Source organism: Aspergillus puulaauensis, chromosome 3, assembly GCF_016861865.1.
Source record: "Aspergillus puulaauensis MK2 DNA, chromosome 3, nearly complete sequence".
NCBI classification, from domain to species: domain Eukaryota; kingdom Fungi; phylum Ascomycota; class Eurotiomycetes; order Eurotiales; family Aspergillaceae; genus Aspergillus; species Aspergillus puulaauensis.
This window is the reverse complement of record NC_054859.1, coordinates 4350834-4369885: the sequence shown is the minus strand read 5'-3', so window position 1 is coordinate 4369885 and position 19052 is coordinate 4350834. Positions and strand designations below refer to the sequence as shown.

At 54.6% G+C, this 19052-nt stretch overlaps 10 protein-coding genes across 10 annotated transcripts; 7 read left to right on the top strand and 3 right to left on the bottom strand.

Moving 5' to 3' along the window:
- Positions 1–12: 12 nt before the first annotated feature.
- Positions 13–1979, bottom strand: APUU_31722S (transcription factor domain-containing protein; the record flags this gene model as incomplete). The annotated part of the gene is made up of 4 exons (XM_041702958.1): positions 13–960; positions 1019–1766; positions 1809–1873; positions 1917–1979. The coding sequence occupies 4 exons, from the start codon at positions 1977–1979 to the stop codon at positions 13–15; spliced, it is 1824 nt and encodes a 607-aa protein (XP_041555691.1).
- Positions 1980–2931: 952 nt separating this feature from the next.
- On the top strand, positions 2932–3425 carry APUU_31721A (DUF4267 domain-containing protein; the record flags this gene model as incomplete). The annotated part of the gene is made up of 2 exons (XM_041702957.1): positions 2932–2971; positions 3037–3425. 2 exons carry the CDS (start codon positions 2932–2934, stop codon positions 3423–3425), a joined length of 429 nt encoding a protein of 142 aa, XP_041555690.1.
- A 767-nt stretch (positions 3426–4192) lies between these two features.
- APUU_31720A (sugar porter family MFS transporter) lies at positions 4193–5963 on the top strand (the record flags this gene model as incomplete). Its single annotated transcript, XM_041702956.1, has 4 exons — positions 4193–4287; positions 4338–4722; positions 4771–5156; positions 5207–5963. The coding sequence occupies 4 exons, from the start codon at positions 4193–4195 to the stop codon at positions 5961–5963; spliced, it is 1623 nt and encodes a 540-aa protein (XP_041555689.1).
- A 511-nt stretch (positions 5964–6474) lies between these two features.
- On the top strand, positions 6475–8399 carry APUU_31719A (glycoside hydrolase family 1 protein; the record flags this gene model as incomplete). Its single annotated transcript, XM_041702955.1, has 2 exons — positions 6475–6656; positions 6701–8399. 2 exons carry the CDS (start codon positions 6475–6477, stop codon positions 8397–8399), a joined length of 1881 nt encoding a protein of 626 aa, XP_041555688.1.
- Positions 8400–8442: 43 nt separating this feature from the next.
- APUU_31718S (uncharacterized protein) lies at positions 8443–9942 on the bottom strand (the record flags this gene model as incomplete). Its single annotated transcript, XM_041702954.1, has 1 exon — positions 8443–9942. One exon carries the CDS (start codon positions 9940–9942, stop codon positions 8443–8445), a length of 1500 nt encoding a protein of 499 aa, XP_041555687.1.
- A 549-nt stretch (positions 9943–10491) lies between these two features.
- On the top strand, positions 10492–12208 carry APUU_31717A (uncharacterized protein; the record flags this gene model as incomplete). Its single annotated transcript, XM_041702953.1, has 4 exons — positions 10492–10616; positions 10708–11074; positions 11124–11533; positions 11590–12208. The coding sequence occupies 4 exons, from the start codon at positions 10492–10494 to the stop codon at positions 12206–12208; spliced, it is 1521 nt and encodes a 506-aa protein (XP_041555686.1).
- A 251-nt stretch (positions 12209–12459) lies between these two features.
- PLR1_1 (aldo/keto reductase family protein) lies at positions 12460–13546 on the top strand (the record flags this gene model as incomplete). The annotated part of the gene is made up of 3 exons (XM_041702951.1): positions 12460–12586; positions 12640–13042; positions 13090–13546. 3 exons carry the CDS (start codon positions 12460–12462, stop codon positions 13544–13546), a joined length of 987 nt encoding a protein of 328 aa, XP_041555685.1.
- A 254-nt stretch (positions 13547–13800) lies between these two features.
- Positions 13801–15723, top strand: APUU_31715A (uncharacterized protein; the record flags this gene model as incomplete). Its single annotated transcript, XM_041702950.1, has 1 exon — positions 13801–15723. One exon carries the CDS (start codon positions 13801–13803, stop codon positions 15721–15723), a length of 1923 nt encoding a protein of 640 aa, XP_041555684.1.
- A 98-nt stretch (positions 15724–15821) lies between these two features.
- APUU_31714S (aromatic alcohol reductase) lies at positions 15822–16776 on the bottom strand (the record flags this gene model as incomplete). The annotated part of the gene is made up of 2 exons (XM_041702949.1): positions 15822–16700; positions 16747–16776. The coding sequence occupies 2 exons, from the start codon at positions 16774–16776 to the stop codon at positions 15822–15824; spliced, it is 909 nt and encodes a 302-aa protein (XP_041555683.1).
- Positions 16777–17388: 612 nt separating this feature from the next.
- Positions 17389–18786, top strand: APUU_31713A (Zn(II)2Cys6 transcription factor; the record flags this gene model as incomplete). The annotated part of the gene is made up of 2 exons (XM_041702948.1): positions 17389–18186; positions 18232–18786. The coding sequence occupies 2 exons, from the start codon at positions 17389–17391 to the stop codon at positions 18784–18786; spliced, it is 1353 nt and encodes a 450-aa protein (XP_041555682.1).
- Positions 18787–19052: the final 266 nt, after the last annotated feature.

The window sequence follows — 19052 nt, the reverse complement described above, 5'->3', positions numbered from 1 at the left end:
TCGTTGATAGAACTACATAGACGAGAATAGATTACTATCCAACAGCCACGACCCTCCCAAATCAAACCCGACCCCTTCCCAATCCCCCACCATGGAATCCGGATACTGCACCGGCAGCGGCGGCACATCCCAGCCCTGCGCCTGCGCATTATTATAAGGCTCCAAAATACTCCTCTGCGACCCCTGCAGCGAAGACACAGACACAGTAGCCTCATTCTCCACAACCGGCGCCCAAATGCGACACCACCGTGTATCCAGCCCCGCCAGGAACGGTAGAACGTCCTCATCCAGCCGTGCTGTATCGTGGATCCGGGCGCGTTTCCGCGGACTCTCTTTCCCGAGTTTCTGCAGCGTGCGCAGCGCCCCAGACGCAGAGCCCCACTGTTTCGATAAGACGTGTAAGGCCGCTTTCAGGATAATCGTGTCTTCGTTCGCGAGGTCCTTGAGCCCGTCTACCCGCGCCGCAGGGATGAGCAGCAATCCCGCGCTTAGAGCGTAGAATGTAAACGCGGCCCCGAGACGGCACAGCTCATCACGCTCGAGGAATTCCTTGAATAGCCCCGCGATGAAGGACGCAGCAAGCAGGGAGCGCGCGGAGAGCGCACCCTCGGCAGGAGGCGAGCGGTCCAGGACGATGAGGTTGGCGAGGTACGTAACGAGGACTTGACGCGCCTCCATCGTGTACCCCGGGAACGGGCCCATGACTGCGGGGAAGTCCTGCTTGAACCAGCGGAAGAGCGAGTTCTCCAGGCTTTGCTGGTTCAGCGGGGTGAGTTCGCGGCGGAGGCATCGCTCGACGATATCGCCTAGGCGCTGGCAGATGGAGACGTAGACGGGGAAGATGCGGGCCTGGGCGTCTGGTTCGGCGAAGTCTTCGACGGAGGGGGCGAGGACGTCGCTGTCGCTTAGGTTGATTGTGCGTGGTCGCCCGGTGCCTGCGGAGATGATGCAGTCGCGTAGCTAGAAGTCATAGATAGTCAGCACATCCAGTGCACGACGGCTCAATGTCAGAACTTACCACAAGAGTCCACCATAATCGCCTCCTCAGACCTCTCTGGCGATCCTTCACCGAAGGCTCCTTGTGCAGACCGATCTGGAACGCGATCGATTCAGCAGTGCGCAGCCAGAAGCCGCTGGTGTCGGTGGAAACCGTCTCTGGGCCGACCGGGTTATACCAGTGCAGCAGGATAGCACTGGTAACGGAGATCAGGGGATCTCGCTCGACTCCAAAGAAGAACAAGAGCTTCGCCCGGCGGTAAAAGTCGGAGCTCAGGCCGTACTCGTTCGGCTGGGTAGTCATCCTGCTCGCTGCGACAAAAATCGACTGTAACAGCAGAAACGAGGGAGTCGTGCCAGTAAACCAGGTCGGATCAATTATCGGCGTCCAGACCTGTCCGAATTCCATAAAAGTCGTAATCAATTCATGCTGGACCGGGTCGGACGGCAGCGTGAATGCACCCTGCTCCATCAGCAGCTCCAGGTCGGCGCTGGACACAAGGGGATGCTCTTTGGTGAGACTCGGAACGACCATGGCCTCGTCGAAGGAGGCATGACGGCCGAGATATCTGTCGCGCCCGCGGAATGTCGGCGCAGCGTCGGCTTTCTGGATGGCTTCGAGGTCCTTAAGCAGGGCGGCACTCGGCTCGACACGGCGTTTTTTCTCCTTTTCCTTCTCCTTGCCTTTATGCTTGTCGACCTTGTCTTTGCTTATTTTTGTCGCTGACGACAGGTCGTTTGTATATTCTTTTCGTTTCCGGGTATATGGTCTAGATTGTTAGCACTGCAGAGATTCAATCGACGGGACTTACAGGCATTCGGAGCCGGCTTTGGCGCAGTTGGAGCACGGCTTTTTCTTGTGGAGGTCGCATTTTACCTGTGCTGTCAGGGGTGTTCTATAGCCGGTTTGGGGAAATTACCTTCTTCTTGTGGCAGATGATGCAGGAGTTCTGCATTGTGCTGGCTGGCTTGTCGGGAGTCATGTTGTGAGTGTTATGGAGATGATGGGAGATGGTGGTTAACCGAGGGTATTCAGGATATATATCCGCCAAAGTCACTTTCTCGACCACTCTTTGTTTGTCTGCCACTCCTTTGTTATACTCTTGTCATTCTGTCTATTTCCCTCACCCATGTCCTGTTATAGTTTTTGCAGACAAAGACTGGCAGCCATTTAAAAGGCAAAGCCCTAATTGCCAGCCATAGATCCTATTGGGTATAAGTTACAGCACGTGATATCTCCTCCGAAATCGCAGTCTGGGTCGATTCTTTTAGATGACTTGGCCTGCTAAACCAGTCATGATCCAATGGTTAAGTTCTGCGTACTCGAAGTATCAGAAGAGCGTGTGCGATGTTGGAATATCTTCTGGTACGAGATAGCCAATCTGGTGACCAGTCTACCGGTACAAGCACACGTATTTTCTGAGAAATAACAATTATAGTAAACACCACCTCACAGGTGGTGGCTCAATTATGAACATCGTCAACGGAATGGCAGGTAACATAGGTAAAGATGGCCAGTTCAGCACGGGCCAGCATTCAAGGGCATACCGTGTACTACGGACGAAGCTGACGGTGGTCAGCAAGACGAGGCGCGGGAGTTGGCCCGGGGCGACGAGGAAATGTTGGCGATTCTTGACGCTGCACAAGGCTGGCCGGTCGCGTTTTTAAAATAGAGCGATATAAGCATATATATTACTATCCGAGACGAATCGATCGCTTTTTAATGTTGGAACCTGTCATTTGAGGATCTTGATCGACTGCATTGCCCGCTTGGCCTCCAGATTTGGTCTGACAGGGCGACTGCTGACGGGGCGCAGCATTCTTATAAGAGAGTCGAGTAGTTATAAGTTGCATCTCCTGCATTGAGACAGCAAAATACTTGTGTTAAGACAACAGACAACAAACTACAAAATAATATACACTGCAATCAGTGCAATGATATCGCCGATCCCCTCGTGGTTCTGGGGCTTCCTGGGTAACTTACCACATATCCGCTCTCTCGAGTTAATCTCTCTAGTCAACCAGCTAAGTAATACGCAGACTACAACAGCTGCAGCTTCCCTGCTCTGATCAGAACTGTGTGCATCATCCGCGGAATCCGCAACATCATCACCCCAGGCAACCAGTACTTTGAATTCGGGGTCCCCCGCGAGGGCTCCAACGACCCGGTTTCAAGGGAGGGCACGGTCTCCCCGCTCATGTATGTCAAGGGCATCCGCGAGATCGGATACGGGGTCAGCATGGAGGTCGTGGGGCGACTGCACGACCCGAGGGGCGTGACGGGGATGCTTGCAGTGGGGGCCGCGATGAGCGTGGGGGACGCGGTGGTGGTTGCGCTGTTTGGGAGGGGGAAATACTCGATGGTTCTGTGGCATCTGCTGGTTGCGCTGTATTTCTCGGGGATGGCCTATTTGCGCTCTCAAAGTTAGTTCTCACTCTGTCAGCATCGGATCAGAGATGTCCGGCCTCAAGAACAGGATTAATGCAACCTGCAACCTCTTATTACATCGTCTATTTAGATTAAATCAGTGGCGGGCGAACCAATGGAAAGCGATGGCGTTTCCAAGGCGCGAGGCGTACTCAAGCTCTCTCGGCACCGGCATTCCGTGTATCTGTATCTGTGTATCTGCTGTACGTATTGATCACATCTCCAGTTTCTTCTCCAGTTCTCCAGTTTTCTCTCCAGTTTCGCTCCAGATTCCGAGGTCCACCCCCGGATCTCTGCTGTCAATCATGCCATCTGCCAACCATGGCTGTCTCGGCTCTCGAACCACTGGCAACCAGTCCACCGTTCACTCTACCGTTTAACTGCCTGTTTTCAATGTAACGTAGTTATTGTATCCTGCGGAACAGCCCGAGCCCACTTTGTCGCCCCTATTCATCTGGACGTGGCTCGCTACCAGCACTAACAGTCCAGCTAGGACTACTCAGTGCTAGACTCCCCTCTCCGAAGGATCTGGAGACACAGTTTGACTCGAGCCAGAGTCTGACAATGCCCTGATTGGACTGCATTTCCTGGTAATGCTACGCTGCCGTCCTGACTCGTCATCTGGTGCACAACCAATGGGAGCTTTGTTGCGATGTGTTACTGATCAGATGCTTGTCGTCCCCGCGGCGCCCTCTTATTAAAGCCCATCCCCAGCCCTTCCCTAACTTTCCTCTGTCTCAGCTCCAGTCTCCAGTCCGGGTCAGCAAAATGGGCTACGTCAACGGCAACATCTACATTATCACGACCATTGCGGTCATCGGTGGTGCCCTGTTTGGTTTCGACATTGCTTCCATGTCGGCCATGTACGTCTAACACCCCAGTGTCTACTGGCTTCTGGTTCTAATGTGTCTAGTCTCGGCACCCAACAGTACAAGTGCTTCTTCAACCAGGGCGGCTTAGATGAGAAGGGCCAATGCGCCGGTCCCACCTCCAGTAACCAGGGTGGCATTTCTGCTGCTATGCCTGGTGGTTCGTTCCTTGGTGCTTTGGCTTCGGGAATTATCACCGACACGCTTGGTCGCCGCAGGGCTATCCAGGTCGGTGCCATCATCTGGTGTATTGGCAGCGCCATTACCTGCTCCTCGTTCAGCATCGGCCAGCTGGTCGTCGGCCGCTTCATCAACGGTGTCTCCGTGGGTATCTGCAGTGCCCAGGTTCCTGTCTACGTCGCCGAGCTGGCCCAGCCCAGTAAACGTGGAGCCGTCGTCGGTGCCCAGCAGTGGGCCATTACTTGGGGTGTACGTCTGAAACTGACATCTATAACTGACGCATGCTAATTCTGACAGATCTTGATCATGTTCTACATCTCCTACGGCAGCAGCTTCCTCACCGGCCCCGCCGCCTGGCGTCTGCCCTGGGGTCTGCAGATGATCCCCGCCGTGATCCTCTTCTTCGCCCTCTTCTTCATGCCCGAGAGCCCTCGATGGCTGGCCAAGAAAGACCGCTGGGAGGAGTGCCACGAGACCCTGGCTCTGGTCCACGCCAAGGGTGACCGCAACGACACCTTCGTCCAGACCGAGCTGCGCGAGATCCGCGAGATGTGCGAGTTTGAGCGCGACAACGCCGATGCCACCTACCTCGACCTCTTCAAGCCCAACATGATCAACCGCACTCACATCGGCATGTTCACCCAGATCTGGTCGCAGCTGACCGGCATGAACGTGATGATGCTGTATGTCCCTCAAAGTCACCGATACTTATAATCTGTACTGACAGTCACAGCTACATCACGTATGTCTTCGGCATGGCCGGTCTCTCCGGCAATGCCAACCTCGTCGCCTCGTCCATCCAATACGTCATCAACGTGGTCATGACCATCCTCGCCCTCTTCTTCATCGACCGCTGGGGCCGCCGCATCCCCCTCCTCGTCGGCTCCACCCTCATGATGACCTTCATGTTCGCCAACGCCGGCATTATGGCCTCATACGGCAAGCCCGCGCCCCCAGGCGGCGTCGACAACATCCCCGAGGAATCCTGGGACATGTCCGAGGCCCAGACTGCAGCAAAGGGCATCATCGCCTGCACATACCTCTTTGTCGCATCCTACGCACCAACATGGGGTCCCGTCTCCTGGATCTACCCACCCGAGCTCTTCCCCCTCCGTCTGCGCGGAAAGGCCGTTGGAGTCACCACAGCCTCAAACTGGATCTTCAACTTTGCTCTGTCGTACTTCGTGCCGCCTGCCTTTGAAAACATCAAGTGGAAAGTCTACATCCTCTTCGGGGTCTTCTGCGCTGCCATGACCATCCACGTATTCTTCTTCTTCCCTGAGACGGCTGGGAAGACGCTCGAGGACGTCGATGCCATGTTCCAGACGAACATCAAGCCGTGGCAGACCAAGGTGCAGTACCACAACATCAGGAAAGCCGAGCAGGGCGACGTCGTCTTTAACAAGGCCGTTGAGGAGGGGAACCATGACAGTCGTAAGAATTCTGCTGTGGGTACCCAGGAGAAGCACGTCGAGGCAGCTGCCTCTTAATCCTCTTAAAGACTGCGTAGTTGAGTGCGAGACCTGTCGTTCTCTAATAGCATGCAATGCATTGCAATTTTGTTAGCTGAGTTGGCTGTCCTGGGTAGTGCAGGCTGATGGTAAGATACCATTGTTAGTTAATGGAAATCCTCCCATAAGTCGTCATAACCGTTCGCATCTTAAGTTATCTTGTAGTCAAATTCTCCTTCCAACGGTCCATGCACAGACCGTGCACTGCCGCGGAGATTTATCGGGCTTAGCATCTCCAACTCCGCAGTCCCATCCCCGTCGGGAGTCCACCTCCACTCGGTTCTGCATACAGTCTGCACCCCACAGTTGGTTGACGTCAAGCTCGTAAATTATCCCGTACCGTACAACAATTACCCAATGTAGATATACAATAGACGCTCTCGGGTCATTGATCCCCGCCTCGACCTCGGGAAATCCGGCTTTGTCTTATATAAAGCGGACGCCTTTGCCCGACTTAGCGACCATGTTGGTAAAGTGATTACTCCTGAAAATGAGTGCCGTACTCCTTGCTGGGCTTGCAGCTGTAGCACAGGCACAGCAGATCTACATCACGACGACAGGTTACACAGCACGTCCGGAATGTACAGCCGCTGCCGCCGCCGCCCTTGCGTCCAAGCCGACGCCCAGTTACCGCTTCGAGGAGTTCTCGTTTACGCAGAATGAAACTGTTCGGTGAGACACTCTGCGGTTTATTATTGCCATGGCTGATTATATAGGTATGCAACGTCTGTCCCCGCTCCGACGACAACACACACGTTTGGACCAGGGTATAACGATGCCCTGGATAAACTAGGGACTGTGCTGTCGACGACTACATGGGGCAGCTGGGTGCCAGGAAAGACAAGCATCTCCGCCACAGACACAAATGATAAATACGGCCAGGCAGCGTGGTCGTCGCAGTGGGAGGCTGCCAGTCTTGTTAACTATACAGCTATCGGCCTCTACACGACCACCGTCAGCCCTACCCCCATCCCCTCGTCTGATCTCGTTCTACCGCCCCGCGACTACTTCGGCCCGACAGACTGCTACAACTTCCCCGATGACTTCCTCTTCGGGGTCGCCGGATCCGCAGCCCAGATAGAGGGCGCCATAGGACTAGAAGGACGTGCCCCGACTCTACAGGAGAAGCTGGTCCAAGACGACTCCCCCAAGAACTACGTCACGAACGAGAACTATTACCTGTACAAGCAGGATATCCAGCGTCTCGCGGCGATGGGTGTCAAGTATTACAGTTTCTCCATCCCGTGGACGCGCATCCTCCCCTTCACAGTCCCAGGCAGCCCAATAAACGAACAGGGGCTAAAGCACTACGATGATCTGATCAATTATACCCTAGAAGTAGGAATGCAGCCCGTCGTGACGCTGATCCACTTCGACTCGCCGCTATATTTCCTCAAGGACGCTAATCTGTCTGCCACCGCCGATATCGGCTACAGCAATGGCGGGTACTGGCATCCTGAGTTCGTGGAGGCGTTCGTCAACTACGGCAAAATCCTGTTCACGCATTTCGGCGATCGAGTCCCTGTCTGGACGACATTCAACGAACCGCTTCTGTACTCGTTTAACTTCACCGGGATAGACAATGTGGTTCGCGCGCATGCAGAGCTGTACCACTACTATCACGACGTCCTAGGCGGGACAGGGAAAGTCGGATTCAAACTAAACGATAACTTCGGTGTACCCAAGAACCCGGAGAACGAAACGGATGTCGAGGCGACGAACCGATTTAATGAGATGCAACTGGGTCCGTTCGGGAACCCGCTGTGTTTGGGGGAGCAATACCCGGATTCTATCCTTGAGACTCTCCCTGGGGCAACGGCGCTCAGCGAGAAAGATCTTGAATATGTCGCCAACACGACAGACTTCTTCGGGATAGATCCCTATACGGCAACTGTGGTCTCGGTACCAGCTGGTGGAATCGAAGCATGCGCAAGCCAAAACATGGCAATCAACCCGTTATACCCGTACTGCGTCACGCAAGAAACAACGAATATCTTCAACTGGGACATCGGGTACCGCTCACACAGCTACGTATACATCACACCAACATACCTCCGCTCCTACCTATACTACCTCTGGAACACATTCCACAAACCAGTTGTAATCGGCGAATTCGGGTTCCCCGTTTACGAAGAGTCCAAGCGCGATCTCGTAGATCAGCTCTTCGACTCGCCGCGGAGTACATATTACCTCTCGTACCTGTCCGAAACGCTCAAGGCGATCTGGGAAGACGGGGTTCATGTGCTGGGTGCGTTTGCGTGGAGCTTCATGGATAATTGGGAGTTTGGGGACTATGACAGCCAGTTTGGGATTCAGGTTGTGAATCGTACCACGCAGGAGAGGTTCTTTAAAAAGAGTTTCTTTGATGTGGTTGATTTTGTAGGGGCGAGGGGGGGATTGGGATATGATCATTGAATATCAAGTCATTTCTATAGTAATATAGTAGTATCGAGGTTGTTTATTTGGTCGGATGCCCCAGTGCCTCTGTAATGGTGTCGAACGCCTTGCCCTTCCCTCCCCGCAGGTCGCGGTTCGTCACTTGCACTACAACCCGTTTGTATGTGATCAGACTAGGTGTACCGTTGTCTCGGACTTCGAGGATGAAGTGCAGCGCTTGTCCTTTCTCGAGTGCCCGGCCGGAGAGGATGCTGACTGCACTGGCCTCTGGTGGTGGTAGAGTGACCCTAACCACTGATCCCGTCGTATTTCCAGCGACAGGTCTGAATTCGACGCCTGGAACGACATGCCAGTGGATGTGCGATTGTGCTGTCGTTGGTTCTTTGTACTGGTACCAGGTGAACAAGAGATCGTCGCCGTCAGGGTCATACGATTTAGACGCATCGAAAGTAATTTCAGTTCCGGCTTCAGCGTCTAACAGCAGTGGCTCCGAGCCAGCTGTGCTGTTGTTAACAACGACTACCGGAGCGTGGTTCGCCCTTGCCAGATCGCTGCTCAATGTCCACTGCATGCGCGCCGCAAAGTCGTTCTGGAAGGCATCTCTCCACCGCCAGATAGTGGCCTGGTTGGTGGTAAACTTGGCCCCGTTCTTCCCAATCACTGTATCCTTTGCATCCATATAATGCTTCGATGCTCCCCCAATGTCACCTAGGACGTATCGACCACCCCAGCTCCCCCAGTGCGGGTTCTCCGGTGACCCGAGACCGTTCTGAATCAGATACAGCAGCGTTGGTGTATCCCCCTCCATGATAAACGAATAATCAGGATACTCTTTCCCCAGCGGGCCAATCTGGATATGCTCCTTTAACCAGTCCAGCTTCACCTTGGTCACGTCCGGACCGCCCTCATCCAACGGCATGAGCAGATCGCCGGATATACCAACCCACGCAGCCATCCCATACTCCTTCCACCCATGCACAGAACAAATATAGAAGATATCCGGATAATTCACCCGAATCCACATGCCCGTATCATCCTGGTCGCTGATCGTATAGACCCGCAGCCGCGAGCGCAATACTGCCGCTGTACTCGCCCTCGTCCGATCAATCTCCTGCAGCGCCTGCGCAATAACATTTGTCCCTCCCCAGCAAAGCACCCAAAGCGGCTCCTCGCACGCCTCAAGTCGTTGTATCAGCAGCTCAGTTCCCTCCGCTAGCGGAGCGCCCTCACGCAGCGCCTCACGTCCATAACACGCCGGACCACCCTTGATAACGGACTTGAGATACTCGGCATCCGGGTATGCGTTATCAGGATGAACATGCGCGTTTAAATTATCGAGAACCTGAGCGTACGCCTCCACAATGCGCGTCATGTCCTCTGGGTGCACTTTATCGCGCATCCAGGTCGATGTACACGCGACCAGGCCCTGGATGTCGAATTCATTCCCGTAGAGGAGGAATCGGACGAGGGATTCGGCGTCGTCGGGTTCGTTGGAGATGTCGGATATCACGAACGCGCGGTATTTGGAACTCACCCGCCGGAGGAGGGTTTGGTCAAGCATTTCTATCTTAGTACGCCGTATACGGTATGATTTGTGTGTTCTTGCTTTTCAAAGCTGTGGGAGGACATTTATATCCTCTCTGGGAGATATTTATTACGTGCTTCGGCCTTCCTAAACTACGTCGGGTGCCTCCAATTGCCCTTTGAGACAGTAAGTCATTACTTAAGCGGGGACGGAGTTGTGGAGCCTGAATTGAGTCTTCTCCGTGTTTCGCTGGTTGAGTGTATCTTGGAACTCTGGGGTAGCCCATTCCGATTCTGCGGCCGAAGATTTGCCGGGCTGGATCTCCACGACAAGCCCAACAGTGGTTATCCCAGGCCAATCCTTCTCGTGATGGCTGCAAACAGCAATTGCAGCCTCAGACAATCCGTAAATGACATCTAGAAGCCTCTTCCGGTTTCCTCCACGGTAGACTCGACACCACGAGGCGTGACAGGGGTGGTCTAGTGCCGATGTCCCCATGGGGTTAACGTCAAGTGCAGTTGTATAAGTACCGGGAAATCCCCGGCAAGGTTATACAGACTACGCAAGACCCAAGTATCATTCAAGATGGCAACAACGGATAAGGAGAACACTCATCATGCAGAGACTGTCCCCGTCGAGGCCCCCAACACCTCGCCCAAGCTCACCTGGCAAGAGCTGTGGGACAGCAAGCGTGTGCTGGCCTGGTGTATGTATTCTACCGGCACTCTACCATGTGGGCGTCCACTGACAAGCAGGCTTCTTCATCTTCCTCCTCCCGATCAACTTCGGCTACGAGAACAGCACCGTCGGCAATCTCCTCGCCGTCGACCCCTTCCTCGAACAGTTCGGCGTCGAAGTCAATGGCACCCGCGAGATTCGCGCCAAAGACCAGCAGATCCTGAACGCTGCGACGACTGTCGGCCTGTTCTGCTCGGCGTTCGCCACGGGTGTCATGTCGGATTTCCTGGGGCGTAAGAAGACGATCATCTTCGGCTGCGTGCTGTGCGTGGCCGGTATCCTCACGCAGTACTTTAGCAACACCATCATGCAGCTGTTTGGGGGGAAGTTGCTGGGTACCTTTGGGTTTGGCTTGGGACATTCGCTAGGGCCTGTCTTTGTGGCAGAGCTGGCGCCTGTTCGTGTCCGTGGTCTGTGTCTGTCGCTCGTCGTATGTCTCCTGTACTATAACCATCGAACGGGCTGATGAGTATTTCTAGAACACCATGATCGTGCTCGGCCAGTGGCTCAACTCCGCCGCTGTTCTAGGCTCGCAAAGCCGAACTGACAGTTTCGGCTGGCGCATTCCCATTATCACCCAGATGGTCCCTCCTGGCCTGTTGCTCCTCGGCCTGCCCTTCCTCCCTGAGTCTCCGTCCTGGCTCATCATGAAAGGCCGACCAGAAGAAGCCGCAAAGTCGTTCCTCAAGTTCAACGGTCCGAAATTTGACGTCGACGACGCAATGGCCGTGACCACTGCTGCCGTCCAGCAGGAGCAGGAGCTCGCTCGAACGGGGTCCGCCTGGCTTGACTGCTTCAAGGGTAGTGATGGTCGTCGTACGCTCATTGTCTGCATGGTGTACATCGCGCAGCAGTTCGTCGGAGTGAACTTTGTCTCTGGATATCTCACGTACGTCCTTTAATGTCATGATCCCATTGAATGTCATAATCCAACTGACGGATCAGATACTACTTCAAGCTCGCCGGAGTCCAGAACGCACTCGGCGTCGCACAAGCGGCCTTCGCCATCCAGCTCTTCGGCAACATCTGCTCCTGGCCCCTGGTCGATCGCCTCGGTCGCCGACCCATGATAGTCTGCGGTATGTTCGTCATGACAGGCGGACTCCTCCTCATCGGCCTGATCAGCATCAGCGAGTCCAGCCAGGCGCTGAAAGCGACGGTCGCATTCATGACGCTGTGGGGGTTCCTATACCAGGCGACACTGGGGGCCGTCTCATATGCCGTCGGCGGCGAAACACCGAGTCCGCTGCTTCGGCAGAAGACATACTCGATCAACATCATGTCGGCGACTGCGGTGTCGTGCGCGGTGCTGCAGATCATGCCGTACCTGCTCAACACCGACGAGGCCGATCTGGGTGGCAAGATCTGCTTTGTGTTCTTCGGCCTGTCGGTGCCCATGTGCGTGTTCCTGTTCTTCTGCCTGCCTGAACTGAAGGGGCGATCGGTGGCGGAGATCCAGGAGATGTTCCAGGCTGGTGTTGCGGCGCGAAAGTTCAAGGATTATGTGTGCCAGAGCCCGGTGGAGATCGAGATGGACAAGAAGAACTTGGAGGCTGATTCGTAGGCTGAGCTGACTCGTAAAGGGTTTGGAAGTAGGGGATAAGATCGGAAATCGAGTGGCTTATTTCTAATCTATCTCCGTTCTCCGTCTGTGTGTTGTATGTTGTACAGTATATTGTAGGTTGATGACTGGAATTAACTGTGTTGGTCCTGCTTAATTCCGTTATAAAGCCCACTGTCCCACTTCACAACAATCACTGCAACACAACTCTTCAACCACTAACACTCTACACGCTACACTCTTCTATCTACAAAATGGTCCAAGTTGGCTCTCAGACTGTCGGCCCCATTGGCTTCGGCCTCATGGGCCTCACCTGGCGCGCAACTCCCCCTTCCCAGGAACAGGCCTTTGAAACTCTGCGCGCGGCCCTGAAAAATGGCTGTACGTGCACCCAACACCTCTCCACTACTTATTCAGACATGCTAACATGAAAGGCACCCTCTGGAACGGCGGCGAATTCTACGGCAAGCCCGAGTACAACAGCCTCGTCCTGCTCGAGCGCTACCTCGAAAAATACCCCGACGACGCGTCCAAATTCGTCCTTAATATTAAAGGAGGAATGAACCTGCAGACATTCACGCCCGACGGCTCCGTCGAGGGCACTCGCCGTACACTCGACGACTGCATCAAGCAGCTTAACGGGCGCAAGAAGATCGATCAATTCGAGTTTGCGCGCCGCGACCAGACTGTCCCCATGGAGGTTACGTTTGGCGTGTTGAACGAGTACATCGAGGCCGGCAAGCTCGGCGGCGTGGCGCTGTCGGAGGTCCGTGCCGAGACGATCCACGAAGCAGTCAAACATACCAAGGTTGTTGCTGTGGAGGCTGAGCTATCTCTGTTCGTTGTACCGACCTTTATTATCTCGTACCTATACTAATTTCCAGGTTCGAAACCGGCCCCCTCGAGAACGGCGTCGCAGCCGCGTGCGCCCAGTACGGCATCCCGCTGGTCGCATACTCGCCCATCAGCCGGGGCCTGTTAACCGGGCAAATCCGCAAATTCGACGACCTGCCCGCGGACTCGATGCAAAGAAAATTCCCTCGCTTCCAGCCGCAGAACTTCGAGATTAACATGCAGCTCGTGGCCAAGGTGGAGGAGCTGGCGCGCGCAAAGGGCTGCACGGCTGCGCAGCTGGCGATCAACTGGGTGCGCTCTCTATCGCGGCGCCCGGGGATGCCGACCATCATTCCCATCCCTGGCGCAACTACTGCAGCTCGCGTGGAGGAGAACTCCAAGGTGATTGACCTGGGTGACAGCGAGTTGGCGCAGATCGACGCCATCTTGGCCAAGTTTACAACTGCGGGGGAGCGTTACCCTGCCGGCGCTCCTACCAATACATAGTCTAATATACCCTGTACAACGATGCGCCTGGCTAGAATCAAGTTTTTATTACCTTATTATTACCGACTCCTCATCCGTTCGGCGCTCGGACACGTAATTGTGCCTGGTGGTGTGGTCATGATATCATAGTGGGCAGCGGGTATGATATCATATGAAGGTAATCCTCTTATTAACAAGTTAAAGCTTTGAATAAATTCAAGAACAGAACCAATTCCTTGCCATCTGTCAGACAATTCTTCAATAATTTTGTTACAATGGCAGGCTATCACCTCCCCGTCGACCTCAAGCAGTTCAAGAAGCTGAAGCTCGATCCCACGAGCAAACAGCTCACAGACCAGCAGAAGAAGGACCTGCTGCATAACATCAACGTCTTCCGCGATGCCATCATCGCCTTCACAGCGACCGGCGCCGCCCGGGGCCAGGCAGGCCACACCGGGGGCCCCTTCGACACAACTCCTGAAGTCTGTATTCTTCTAGGCTTCCTCAATGCCAACCCATCCGGCTTCTACGACGCCATCTTCGATGAAGCTGGCCACCGCGTCGCAACACAGTACCTCCTCGCCGCTCTCGACGGCAAGATCGAACCCGACCACCTCCTTAACTACCGCGACGCCAACTCCAAACTCCCCGGTCACCCTGAACTCGGCCTCACCCCGGGCGTGAAGTTCAGCTCCGGCCGCCTCGGCCACATGTGGGGAATGGTCAACGGTATCGCCATGGCAAACCGCGACAAGGCCGTCTTCCTTCTCGGCTCCGACGGATCCCAGCAGGAAGGAAACGACGCCGAAGCCGCCCGCATTGCCGTGGCCAAGGGCCTCAACGTCAAGGTATTCGTCGACAACAACGACGTCACCATCGCCGGCCACCCATCGCAGTATCTGAAGGGGTATGAACTCGAACGCACCCTCTCCGGGCACGGACTCAAGGTCGTGCGCGCCCAAGGCGAGGACATCGACTCGCTATACGGCGCCATGGTCGAAACCATCAACACCCCCGGCCCGGCGGCCGTCATTGTCGACCGGAAGATGGCGCCTGGCATTGAAGGTATCGAGGGCGAGACGCACGCACACGACGTCGTCCCCGTTGACATTGCACGCAAGTATCTCACCAAGCGCGGGTACTCTGCTGAATCCCTCGCCTTCTACGACCAGATCAAGGCCACCGGGAACCCGCACCAGTACTTGGGCTCGACGAAGGATAAAGGCGGGAACCGGGTTATCTTCGGCGAGGCCGTGAACGCGGTTCTAGACGGGCTGAGCAAGGAAGAGGCCGCGAAGCGCGTCATGGTCATCGACTCGGACCTGGAAGGCTCAACAGGTCTAAAGGGCATTCACCAGGGTCATCCAGAAGTATACGTGTCGTCTGGAGTCATGGAGCGCGGAAACTTCAGCGCAGCAGCCGGATTCGGCTTCGGCAGCGACGGCTCCCGCCAGGGTGTATTCTCGACCTTCTGCGCGTTCATCGAGATGTGTATCAGCGAGATCACGATGGCGCGGCTGAACGGGTGTTCGGTGCTATCTCACTTCTCGCACAGCGGTGTGGACGAAATCGCCGACAACACATGCCACTTCGGGCTGAATGCCTTCTTTGCTGATAACGGGCTCATGGACGCCGAGAGCACGGGGCTTTACTTCCCTGCTGACGGCGAGCAGATGAAGGCTGTTGTGAGCAAGATCTTCTTCAACAAGGGACTGCGGTTCGTCTTTTCGACGCGCTCCAAGGTTCCTTACATCCTGAAGGAGAACAGCGAGGAGAAGCTGTTCGGTGGGAACTACGAGTTTGTCCCTGGTAAGGAGGAGTTCATCCGCCGCGGAAAGGCCGGGTATGTTGTCTCCTACGGTGACATGCTCTACCGCTCTCTGGACGCCGTTGAGCGTCTGCGCAAGGACGGTCTTGATGTGGGATTGATCAACAAGCCTACCCTCAACGTGGTGGATGAGCAGGCGATCAAGGAGTACGGCTCCAGCCCGTTCGTCGTGGTTGTTGAGTCGTTGGCTCAGAAGACCAGTCTTGGTTCGAGGCTGGGAAGCCACCTCCTTGACCGTGGTCTGAAGCCGAAGTACCGCATGATGGGTGCAGTCAAGGAGGGCTGCGGTGGTCTGTTTGAGCAGATCAATGCCCAGGGCTTGGGACCTGATGATATCGTTCGTGTTGTGAAGGGGGCCGCCGGTAAATAAAGCTTGAATTATGAAGACTAAAAATAATGAAGGAATGATAAGAATTGTACGCTAGAAATGAATACTTGCTGTTATTATCAGGTAGCTAGACTAACTATCTAATTTTGGTTTGCGTTAACAACATCCTGAATAACCTCCTTGATGCCCTCCTTATCAAGCTGCTGGATTCCCAGCAGCTCATTGTCCGTGTCCTTGAGCAACCCACCCGTCTCAGCACCCCAAATAGCCTTGTAGATGAAGGGCAATATACTCCCATGGTTAAAGACCCCCTGCTTAATCAACCCCAACGCCTTCTCAGCCTCAGCCTCCACATCCGGCTCCGTGACTGTCCACCCATCACTCCCCACAACCTCCTTCGACAACGCCAACACCTCCTTCAGCGTCGAAACCGCCTCACTAACCCTAACAACCCGATTCTTCGTCTCCTCAGGCTTACCCAAGATCCCCACAACCGCCTTCCCAACCGCAGCCAGGGTGGTAGAACTATAAAGCCTCTCCCCGCCATCATGCAAAGCCGCAACCTTCTTCACCGGCGAAATCGGAAACCCAGCTTGAAGGCCCCAATCCAGGAACGCCCCGTTATACACAATGGTATAAGTAATCTTCCCCTCCGCCGCAAGAGACTTCAACAACTCCTGAGCTTGTACCTTGGGTGCATAGACCGGAGCGGCACGGTTAATAGGGTTATCAAGGTCCGACCCGAACTCCGACGGGAGGAAGCGCGAGACACCAGCCGCAACGGAGGCGTGGATGAGGTTTGTCTGCGCTTCTGCGGCGGTAGGTGGGATTGCAGAGACGACTGCGTCTGTGCCTTTGAGGGCTGTAGTGAGGGACTCGATGGAGGCGTAGTCGACGGGGACTGCTTTGACGTTTGCTGGGAGGGAGGGCTTCGAGTCTGGGCGGGTGAAGACGGTGACGGTGAAGTTGGGGGAGGAGGAGACGGCGGAGAGGATTGCTGGGCCGAGGTTTCCGGTTACCTGCTGAGGTTAGAATTGTCTTGATTGTATAGGGTGGGGTACTTACACCAGCGAGGACGACATTACGGATGGACATCGTGAAGTATATATCACGGAGTTATGAGTATCGGTAGTTGTATTTGAGTTGTATGGGTTGAGTGGGCTGAGTTCAATTAACTTGAGTAACCGGTTTATCACCCCCCAGGAAGCAGCAGGTTTATATACCCATTTACCCCCCGATTCCGTCATCTGATGCGATTTCCCTCTTTGTTTGCCTGCTGTCTCGGAGATACCGGGCATCCCGCTCGGCCTTCCACTCGGGGCCCACGCGGGGCCGAGCGGGCGCCATTGGCTGAATCAGCGGCACAATTCGAATTCATTGGTGAGTTATGCAGGGATTACCAGGCAGAAAAGAGCCGAGTGTTTCTCTCCTGTGTACGGGGTATTCTCAATGCAGTCAGCTCATTCAAGCAGAGGTGGCTGACCCTCTTCACCAACTACAATTTACTCAAGAAAGGAATAGACCGATTGGCTCGTACCCAGTGTACCTGTCAACTCATCCCACCGGCTCCTACCCTGCCGAGATATCCCACCGGCATTGCTGGCCATCCCACCGGCAATCCCACAGACCTCCCCCTCCCACCGGCCTTTTCTATGCCATATCCCACCCCAATTGCCAAACAAACCTCCCGTCCCAATCGCCAGGCAAATGATTGCGTGCGACTATCCCGGCTGCACAGCCCAATACCGCCGCAAAGAGCACTTGACGCGTCACGCCCGGAAACACTACCCCACTGCCCAGAGACTGACCTGCGACATCTGCAACAAGACCTTTGACAGGACGGATTCTCTACGGCGACACCATCAGGTGCATCTGCGAGAGCAGGGGGAAAGTACGGCACCGCGGGCATCGAAGGCATGCGACCGGTGCCACAGCAGCAAGACAAGATGTAATGGCCAGGACCCTTGCAACGTGTGTTCGCGACGGGGGCTGTATTGTACATTCAATCGACTATCGAAGAGGGCACCGGCTGGTGATGACAACCATGACTATCAGACAGACAGTATTTCCGAAAATATCCAGGATGCAGAAATACAGAACGTCAATGCGTACGAAGGTATCCCAACGGATCCCGCAATGGGTGCTGCACCAAATCAACCGACGTCATTCTCGAGTAGCGAGATCCAAGATCTGCTTCGACAGCACGAAGACCGTCTCCGTGCACAAGGGTTGCTAGTCAATCGCGATGCTGAGCCGGGGTGTAGAGAGTCTCAAGAGCCGGACAATGCGGAGCTGGACTTTGACCACTACGTCGACGTGTACTATTGCCACTTCCACCACCACTGGCCTATTGTGCATGGCCCTTCGTTTCGACGGAGCATGGAACCACAGATCCTGCTTCTAGCAGTTGTGATGATCGGGTTGTGGGTTACCGGCGAGACGGGCTCGCAGACGAGGGCTGTAGCCATGCACGAGAAATTGCTGACTTTGCTAGAGAATCGGATGGTAAGCGGCCACGCAATTTATAGACATACCAGGCTAATGATGCAGGATGACTGGAAACGGGATATAGAATTCAAAAACAAGATGTGGCCCATGACAACACACCAAGCGGTACTCTTGAACATCATCTTCGCGGTAATGCGAGACGCGCGTCAAGATATACTCGAGCGGTGTCGTTTCATGCTCCACGCCGTGACAACAACCTGCAAAACAGGCGGCTTATTCTCGTACGAGAAAATGCGGGCACAGGTCAGCCCGACCGACTCTGTTCTATTCGGGTGGACATATATCGAAGAACTCAAACGGCTTGCACTAGCGATCTTCAAACTGAACCTCCATTTCGACACGGGGATGCTGAGTTTATCTGATTTGACATTCCCGCTGCCTGATAGCGGGTATCTGTTTGATGCACCGGAGAGTAAGGAGTTTTATCGTCGGTATAATGTCCAAGTTGAATGCGGGACTTGTCCTGGGAGTAAGCCTCCGATTTGTGAGTTAGTAAAGGCCGTGCAGGAGGGTAGGAAGGGGGGAGGTTTACTGTTTCATGTTGATCCATGGCTGTCGTTTGTGGTGTCGCAGTATGTGCAGTCAGACGTAGTATAGGTATACTCGGACCAATGGTTTCCTAATTAGCTACGAACTATATAACAGGGAAACTTCTCAAATAGAGATATCTGTCAGGATGTCGAATGAATCCTTGCCCAGTCCTCCATAAGAGTACTTTAATATGCCAACAGGATACGATACGGCATCCGACATTCGCTCGTAGCATTCACAGGTTCATTTCGATAAATTAATACACTCGGCTTGCATGATTATACTCAGTTCAAGATAGGAAATGTCCTGCCCACCGGCCCATTATTAATCAA